At 38.9% G+C, this 9,861-nt stretch overlaps 1 protein-coding gene across 1 annotated transcript; it reads left to right on the top strand.

The window, feature by feature from the left end:
* Positions 1-3,986: 3,986 nt before the first annotated feature.
* PCDH20 (protocadherin 20) lies at positions 3,987-9,189 on the top strand (the record flags this gene model as incomplete). Its single annotated transcript, XM_081309052.1, has 2 exons — positions 3,987-4,118; positions 5,169-9,189. The coding sequence occupies 2 exons, from the start codon at positions 3,987-3,989 to the stop codon at positions 7,893-7,895; spliced, it is 2,859 nt and encodes a 952-aa protein (XP_081165178.1). The 3' UTR covers positions 7,896-9,189.
* Between the last annotated feature and the right edge of the window lie 672 nt (positions 9,190-9,861).

Here is a 9,861-nt window from a genome sequence, read left to right as displayed (position 1 = left end):
TACATGTACTATATTTTACAGCATACAAATTTATATATACATATATGTATAATATTTACATTACATATACACAAAAATGTATATGACCCTTCAAAAGAGACTGCTGATTTCATATGTTCTATTATATGAAATATAATATATAGAATATTATTATGTTCTATAATAGGACAAATGATTGAAATAGTCTTAAAATCTGGTAATATTCTTAACTTTCATTTATTTTCAGTTTTTAATTAAACATTCCATGATTGGATTATGATTCTAAATGCTTTAAATATGTATGTGTATATTAATGACATGGAATTTTGTGGATACCTTACAATTATTAAAATACTTTAAAGGATGCCATGAGAATTAATTGAAAAAAAAGTTAGTTACTTATAAAACACTGTATTCAAAAAATTAAATGCTTTAGAGTATGTTTATAAAAATGCAAGTTTTGAAAATGGTATCATGATGAACACATAAAATCATGCTCACATCTTTATAATGTAGTAAGATCACAAATCTTGAAGTAAATAAAAAAATATTAACCTCTAGTGATATAGTAAATAATAGCCAAATTAACCTGTAATGTAATGTCTGTTGGTTAATCATATGAGATAAGTCATTTCATGCCTATCTGTACATTTGGTAAGTGAGGGTGTTTTATAGAAAGTTGAAAAAGAAATGTATAATTGCCTAACATCATACAAGAACTTAGCAACAATCCTGAGAATGGAATGCAAACCTTCTAGATCAGTTCAGGGTACCAGCTATTATATCATGTTGGTATCCTTGTCTATATAAAAATATAGGCTTGAAAGGCATATAATATAACAGTTCTTTTAGATTAATTTTTACAAAACAACTGGGAAGCAGGCCCAGAGCAATTGAGACATCTGAGAAGTTTATGAGTATTATTTTTCGAGGGGCTAATACTATAGGAGCTCTCTAAATCAGCTTCAGAAAGAAATATGTGACACCAAATGGTAAGTCACAGGACTGGCAACAAAAGGAGTGGGAATTTGGGATTACTTTCATAATACCCAGGAAGATGGTACATAAGAAGAAAGAAGCGTATTTGGTCCTTTTTTTAAAAATTTAAGCCCAATTAAAAAATATCAAGCTGCATGAAACCTCTGTATAGATCTTCAAAGAGAAAAGATAATAAGTAGTCAGTGAACAGTTTGACATGTGATATTTAAGATATCGCCCAGCATCATGCCAAGATCTCCCAGTTTTGATGTCAAACTTCTATTTAGAGATTTTGTAACTAAAAAAAATTATTCCAGAATGTATTTAATCCCTGTTTACAACTTATATAAATAGCTTTTGCTTTAGTTTATATGTTTATTATTTTTAGAAACAGTATACAAAAATTATGGTTGAATGAGTAGATTTAATTTATTTCAACTTAACAAAGGGAGAGGAGTGGTAATAACCCTTTCCATAGGGGGCAGCTGGATGATAAGTCAGAAGACCAAAATTCTGCAATAGTGGGGTAGAAGGGACATTTTAAAAAGGTATATTCATATTAAAAGCATCCACTCCAAAGTGGGGAAATGGAGAGTTTAAGAGTCAGTCCAAGGGAAATTACAAATAATTGAGAAAACAACTACAAAGAGATAATATTACTCCATTTGGATATCTCCATAAACAATAGTTCTTATGTAAAGTCCCTATAAACAAAGGGAAAACTATGAAAAGAACTCTACATTTTCACCAGAAAAAAAAAAAAATCTTAACCAATTAGAGAGGACATAAACTGACTGTGTAGGGATACGCAGTCCAATGCATTTGTTGGTTTTTGTTTGTTTGGGTACTGGGGATTGAAGTCAGGGGCACTTGACCACTGAGCTACTTTCTCAGCCCTTTTTATTTTTTATTTTGGTATAGGTTGTCACTAAGTGGCTTAGGTTGACCTGGAACTTGCTGTCATCCTGCCTCAACCTCCTGAGTTACTGGGATTACAGGCATACACCACTGTGCCCAGCTACATTTGCTATCAGTCTAGATGCACAATTACTTCAGATTTCAGGTTATGTGGCCATTGACAGATTGCCTAATTCTGGTCATGTGTCTCTAACTTCTAGAAGCTATGAGTATTGAGTGAAGACATAAATTAAATACACTTCAGAAGCAGCTTGGTACTGATTTTTGGAGTCTAGTATATTTCAGCTACAAACCTCAACATAAATATTTACCAATAATTGTAAAAGTTCAGCTGTAGGGCAGAACTGGCAGCTGAAGAAGCAAGGAGAGGCAAATCATGCTTCCCCTATTGTGGTTTGTTTACTGATTATGTAATGGCCTAAAACACAGAGGCCCAAGTTCATGTGTGTGTATGTGGTTTGCCCACTTTGTCAGGATTCCAATTTTACTGGCACTTGAAAGAGCTTTTTTTTTTTTTTCTTTTTTCTTTTTTATCATCCATGTTCATACCACACATCTGATTTGTATTATAAAGAGTTTTGTCTGTGAATTCCATGTAGAGCACCATTTGTGCAATAACAAGCTGTTATAAACCAGGTGTTGTCAATATTTAGGACTCTGTCTCTAAGATTAACAGGAAGGAGGAGAAAATATGAAGGGTCCAAAGCACAACAATTTGCTGGAACAATTTATATTCTAGTTAACATATAGTAGAAGAAAATTAAAGTAGGTTCCTTTAGAAAACAGAGAACTCATTTCTTTGATCCAAGAAAAAAAAAATTTTTTTCTGTTCTATCTCTATCATTTGTCATTCCAGAGGTAAGGTTTTATGTTTAGGACTGTGAAGGGGATATCTGGAAGGCTATTGATAAAGAATAATCCCTACTTAGGGAGATTGAGTGATCTTTTCCATTGTTTATATGGCACCCTGCATTTCAAAAGTGTTTCCTGGACTTAATGCACTGAAGTCCCCCTTCAGCCTGATTTTGTAAATGAAGAATAAGCCCAGTGGGTAGGTGATTCCATGACAGACATGTGGCTATTTAGGATTGGACCCAGAGGAGATCCAAGCATTTTCACCACACTCCTCCAGGATTTCTTCCCAAAGGGTCATTTCCCAGTAAACACAGTAGGGGGCAGGGACAGGGGCGGGTGGTGCAGGAAAAAAAAAAAAAGTAAAAGTGAATAATCTGAAAAGTAATACAATTTTTTAACCTAAGCTTTGGTGAGTGCCCTCCCTATCTTAAATGCTCCCTGAGAGAAAGATGTTAAAATTGCTTGCAAGCAGAAGCACTCCTGTTAGAGCAAATCTGCTCCTATCTCTATCTCCATCCCCTACAATTTTTCTGCCTTTTTCTTTCTGGTCAGAAGCTGAGGCTGCCACTAAAATAAAACCATAAAACAGACACCCAGAGACGCTTGCACCTACAACTAACAGAGACTCTCTCATCACCAACAGCAAAGAATCAAATTATAACATGTGGAAACATTTACTGAATTCATATATTTGCTTTTCTGGCTCACGCAGCGTTTACAAAGAAGTTGAGACACCTCTCCTCTGAGAAAAGTGCATTTTCTTGCGCTGTGCAAACACTGCTGGATTCGAGTCTTTGGGAGGAACTGATGGCAAAGCAGGCTTTCGGGGGCATAGCGCCTGTGATTGCTCTGTGGATCTGACTTCCTCTCTCTCTTGAATTCAGATACAAATGCAGACTTATTTCTTTTAATTCTCCTACTCTTGCTAGCAACCTGTGGACTTGAGATCTAACTGGTGCAAGGAGGTAAGCTTGTGGGCAGCACTCCAGTGCCCGATCCTGTGACACCTCGACGCAGTCTTCAGAGGCAAGTCCCCCATTTCAGCTCCTTTGGCAGGTTCGGACGTATTCGCGTCCAAGACTAGAAACCATAAATGTGCCCTTCTGCCCCTCGCCTTTCTGCCCGCCTTAGTTCCCGTCCTTAATTGACAAGCCAGTGACTATTGGCTGAAGTTCCCCAGCGATTTGCATGAACGGAGAGGGAGTGTCTTCTGCCACCCTCCCTTCAGGAGCGCGTTGACTGCAGCCTCCCTGGGAATGCGCGGCCAAGGGAATGCGCGCAGCTCGCCGGCCCTGGCAGTGAGCTGGCGCCCAGCGACCTGGCACCCGCGCCTGGATATGGGGCATCTACATCGTCCCAGGAGCAGCACCAGCCACAGGAACCTACCGGTAAGGATTCAGGAGCTCGCGATCCCGACAAGTTGCACTGCTGTAAAGCAGTTTCTACTCCTTAATGGTTGTTGAAACCTTTTGCCTTAATCCAAACTTCCCGGGAAGAATATGGGAAAGGAAACAGACTTTGGGATAAAGTGCTTACATTTTGGCAAGAAATATTTAAGTCCTAGGTTCCTGGAAGGAAGTTTCAATAGCCGAAATTTAGTCAAATGAGATGGAAGAGGGAGGCGACGGTGCGCTCAAAGCGCTTTATAAAAGATACAGAGGTTCCGAGATTGTTTCCTGCTGCCGGCATCTGGCTGGTTGTCTACTGCAACTGGCAAATTGTTTTTGCATAATCATTTTCCGCGTTTACTTCTCTTCCCCCTAAGAGATGTGGTAGAAGGGCTTGGTAGGAGCTGGAGACCCAGATCATTTCAATTTGATTTTACATGCGTGCTAAAATGAAAATCACTCTTTGGGACCTAAAGCATTGCAGGGAGGGGTTTGGGGTGGGGGTTGAGCAGGTAGGGTGTGTTGCCATGCTTTTCATATTATGGCTGTTACTGTTGTTTTTATTGGTCTCAGAGGGATGTCACAAATTTCGTGTTCTAGGACTCTAATGGCTGAATTGTTCATTTCAATGAGAAATTAATCGGCCACCTTTCAGTACCCTCCAATGCCAGCCCCCTCCCTCCTCATAACCTAGGGAGGTTTTTCTGTCGCGTTGCGCAGTCCCTGAATTGGAGCCTTCATCATCCCAGTGTGTTTTTCCAGGAATGCTCTATGGTTTTGGATTTTTAAATGTTAGCTGGTGATGATGGGGACATGATGGGGGCAACATGGAGAATAAAAAATGAGCAGATAAAATAAGTTTTGGAGACAATGTCGCTCCACAGACCTCTCCTTCGCCGCAAGTTTCCTCTTCACCCTATTTTGAGTAGAGGTTTTCCTCCTGGAAATAGGGATCTGGGCAGCATCCACCCTGGAGCACTATTTTCTAACTCTTATCCCCGTTATTTCCGCGTGTGTGCAAATGAACCGTCTCTCCTCCTTCCACTCCAGCATGTGTTCCTGTTTTTTCTCTTCGTGGGACCCTTCAACTGCCTCGCGAGTTACAGCCGAGCCACGGAGCTTCTGTACAGCTTGAACGAAGGACTGCCGGCGGGGGTGCTCATCGGCAGCCTGGCTGAGGACCTGAGGCTGGTACCCCGGGCTACAGGCAGACAGAATCAGCAGTCCCTGCCAGAGTACACCGGCTCTACCGTTGAGTGGAATCCCCCTCTCTCTTTCAGCCTGGCCTCTGGGGGACTAAGTGGCCAGTATGTGACCCTAGACAACCGTTCTGGGGAGTTGCACACTTCTGCACTGGAGATAGACAGAGAAGCCCTGTGTCTTGAAGAGGGTGGAGGAGCTGCCTGGGGTGGCAGCATTTCCATCTCCTCTCCTTCCTCTGACTCTTGCCTTTTACTTCTGGATGTGCTGGTTCTGCCTCAGGAATACTTCAGGTTTGTGAAGGTGAAAATTGCCATCAGGGATATTAATGACAATGCTCCACAGTTCCCTGTTTCCCAAATCTCAGTTTGGGTCCCAGAAAATGCACCTGTAAACACCAGGTTGGCCATAGAGCATCCTGCCGTGGACCCAGATGTAGGCACTAATGGGGTGCAGACCTATCGCTTGTTGGACTACCATGGCATGTTCACCCTGGATGTGGAGGAGAATGAGAATGGGGAGCGCACCCCCTACCTAATTGTCATGGGTGCATTGGACAGGGAAACCCAGGACCAGTATGTGAGCATCATAATAGCCGAAGATGGTGGGTCTCCACCACTGTTGGGCAGTGCCACTCTCACCATTGGCATAAGTGACATTAATGACAATTGCCCTCTCTTCATAGATTCACAAATCAATATCACTGTGTATGGGAATGCTACAGTTGGCACCCCAATTGCAGCTGTTCAGGCTGTGGACAGAGATTTGGGTACCAATGCTCTGATTACCTATAGTTATAGCCAGAAAGTTCCACAAGCATCCAAGGAGTTATTCCATCTGGACGAAGCTACAGGGGTCATTAAACTTTTCAGCAAGATTGGAGGAAATGTTCTACAAACTCACAAACTCACCATCCTTGCTAATGGACCAGGCTGTATTCCTGCTGTGATCACTGCTTTAGTGTCTATTATCAAAGTCATTTTTAGACCACCTGAAATCATCCCACGTTATATAGCAAATGAGATAGATGGAATTGTTTATCTGAAAGAACTGGAACCTGTTAACACTCCAATTGCATTTTTTACCATAAGAGATCCAGAAGGTAAATACAAGGTTAACTGCTACCTGGATGGTGAAGGGCCATTTAAGTTGTCACCCTACAAACCATACAATAATGAATATTTGCTAGAGACCTCAAAACCTATGGACTATGAGATGCAGCAGTTCTATGAAATAGCTGTGGTGGCCTGGAACTCAGAGGGATTTCATGTCAAAAGAATCATTAAAGTGCAACTTTTAGATGACAATGATAATGCTCCTGTTTTCCTTCAGCCCTTGATAGAGCTTACTATTGAAGAAAATAATGCACCCAATGCCTTTCTGACTAAGCTGTATGCTACAGATGCTGACAGTGGAGAGAGAGGCCAAGTTTCATATTTCCTGGGACCTGATGCTCCATCATATTTTTCCTTAGACAGTGTTACAGGAATCCTGACAGTTTCTACTCAGCTGGACCGAGAAGAGAAAGAAAAGTACAGGTACACTGTCAGAGCTGTTGACTGTGGGAAGCCACCCAGAGAATCAGTAGCCACTGTGACTCTTACAGTTTTGGATAAAAATGACAACAGTCCTCGGTTTATCAACAAGGACTTCAGCTTCTTTGTGCCAGAAAACTTTCCCGGATATGGTGAAATTGGAGTAATTAGTGTAACAGATGCTGATGCTGGGCGAAATGGATGGTTTGCCCTCTCTGTGGTGAACCAGAGTGACATCTTTGTCATAGATACAGGGAAGGGCATGCTGAGGGCTAAAGTCTCTTTGGACAGAGAGCAGCAAAGCTCCTATACTTTGTGGGTTGAAGCTGTTGACGGGGGTGAGCCTGCCCTCTCCTCTACCACAAAAATCACAATTCTCCTTCTAGATATCAATGACAATCCTCCTCTTGTTTTATTTCCTCAATCTAATATGTCTTATCTGTTGGTACTGCCTTCTACTCTCCCTGGCTCCCCAGTTACAGAGGTCTATGCTGTTGACAAAGATACAGGCATGAATGCTGTCATAGCTTACAGCATCATAGGGAGAAGAGGCCCTAGGCCTGAGTCCTTTAGGATTGATCCGAAAACTGGCAACATTACATTGGAAGAGGCATTGCTGCAGACAGATTATGGACTGCATCGCTTACTGGTGAAAGTGAGTGATCATGGTTATCCTGAGCCTCTCCATTCCACCGTCATGGTGAACCTATTTGTCAATGACACTGTCAGTAATGAGAGCTATATTGAGAGTCTTTTAAGAAAAGAACCAGAAATCAATATAGAGGAGAAAGAACCACAAATCTCAATAGAACCAACTCATAGGAAGGTAGAATCTGTGTCTTGTATGCCCACATTAGTAGCTCTGTCTGTCATAAGCTTGAGTTCTATCACACTAGTTACAGGGATGGGCATATATATCTGCTTAAGGAAGGGGAAAAAACACCACAGAGAAGATGAAAATGTGGAAGTACAAATTCCTCTAAAAGGAAAAATTGACTTGCATATAAGAGAGAGAAAACCAATGGATATTTCTAATATTTAATATTTCATTGTGGAATAACAGAGAGCTGTTTTAACTGACTTTGGATAGTTTTCTTTGCCTACACAAGAATATATTGATGGCAGTTCCAATGAAGGATGACTAATTTATAACTTATATTGTAAATAGCTGTTTACAGGTTTTTAAATTCAAATTCAGAGTTATAAAATGTGTACAGCATTTTTAAATGAAAATTAGTACTAACAGCTATAGAATTGTTATTTATAATACAGCTTGGACATGATTTGCAGCTTTCATACACCAAGCAAATGATTGATAAAACCTGGGAAGTAAGGTAAGAAAAATGATACTTTTTTTTTCCATCTAAAAAAAAGTCTTTTCACCACAAGAGGGCATGAGCTGCTCCTTTGCAGGGAACTGTTTGAGGTATTGTACATGACAGTTGTTGTACATGAAATTAATGAGAGAGTATATTTTAAATATGTTTTTAACATTAAATAAATGTAAAATTACATTGAATTTTTCCCTAATTAAATATATGATATGAAAGAAAATAAATGTACTTAGAATGTTTATTACCTCATAGGTACATCATGTATAGTTTGAAAGAGAAGGCATTAAAAAGAAGTGCAATTCCTTCTTAGCAAGGATAAAAACATTGCCATGTGTTACAAGTTTGGACTGGTGAAGAGTATTTTACTTTCTGTGTACTCAAATTGCTTTCTGTTTGCTTTACCACGAGACTTGCTATGATTAGAGGGGAAAATATATGTAGCCTTCTTTACAGAAAATGTAATTAGAAATTGTGCTCCCCCCAAAACAGCCAGAAGCAAATAAAGGTCTCAATCCTTATTTGCTTTTTAGTGTTCATGACATTTTAGTGCTTTCAATATTTGTCAGTAGTAATTTGTACTTGATTATACATTAGATTTTTATATGCTTAAACTCATCTATCACATAAGAAAACAAAAAGCACATTAAAACCAAATTATTCTAGAAGCTAGTCTGTGCTACTGGTTGTTTTAGTTGGGCATTTATATGAAAGTTATACTTTCCTTTTATTGTTTAGGTTGTTGGCTACCATTTCTGGCTTCCTTTCTTTGGCTTTGGATTAGATCCAAGAGTTTATTTGTAAGCCCAGCAGCAGATTCCTTTGATAATTTAGCTTTTACTGAATGTTTTGCAATGAAGAAAACTGGTCCATCACTGGATTTATCACTTTTGCTTCGTTGTATGAGCTGGAAATTTTATTTTATCTGAGCACTATAACAAAATCTGTATAAACAAGGAATGTGTTAGCTTAAACTGGATCATCTTACTTTTTTTGCATCATGTGTCTGTATTGTACCAAAAGTGTTTATATGTCTGCAAATTAAAGGTATATATTTTCATAATTTCTTTCTCATTTTTACCATTTTATATTTGAACATGGGCTTGTTCTTTCACTGAAGTGCCTATATTGGCATCTGTTTGGCTTTAGGGTTAAATATGGGTAAAGTAGTATTCTGTGCTAAAGTTTATCTTAAACTAATTCATTACTAAATTGAACACTGGGTAAGTTAGTAAGTTTAGGTGTATAGAAATAGACAGCAGAGAGTCTGACTATATGTTTCATGTAAGTTCATAGAAATTTCACACCCATTCATATACATATGCATATTAATTTATTATAGATTTAATATTAATTATAAACTTTCCTTCTATCACATACTTACAGCAAATCTTTCATTTGCTGTGTTTCATTAGCTTTCAATAGTTTCTCAAAGTAAAAATACACTGAAAATGATAATTTAAAGCAAATCCCAAGGACCATTTGAATTTGTATTAATTCATTTTTCTTGTTTACTTCAACTTGAGAATTTGAATAAATAAAAATAAGCATATGAGGCAGTAGTGTTTGTTACAAAAATAAATATATTTTTATCATGAATTACTTTTGTATGTGAGGCACTTGAGCTAAGAGACTAAGATCATTTAACCCACAAAACTTTTCATTCATACTTGATAT

The sequence above is a fragment of the Spermophilus citellus genome (genome assembly GCF_964194105.1).
Source record: "Spermophilus citellus genome assembly, chromosome: 1".
In the NCBI taxonomy this organism is placed as follows: Eukaryota; Metazoa; Chordata; class Mammalia; order Rodentia; family Sciuridae; genus Spermophilus; species Spermophilus citellus.
This window is presented reverse-complemented; position numbering and strand designations above follow the sequence as displayed.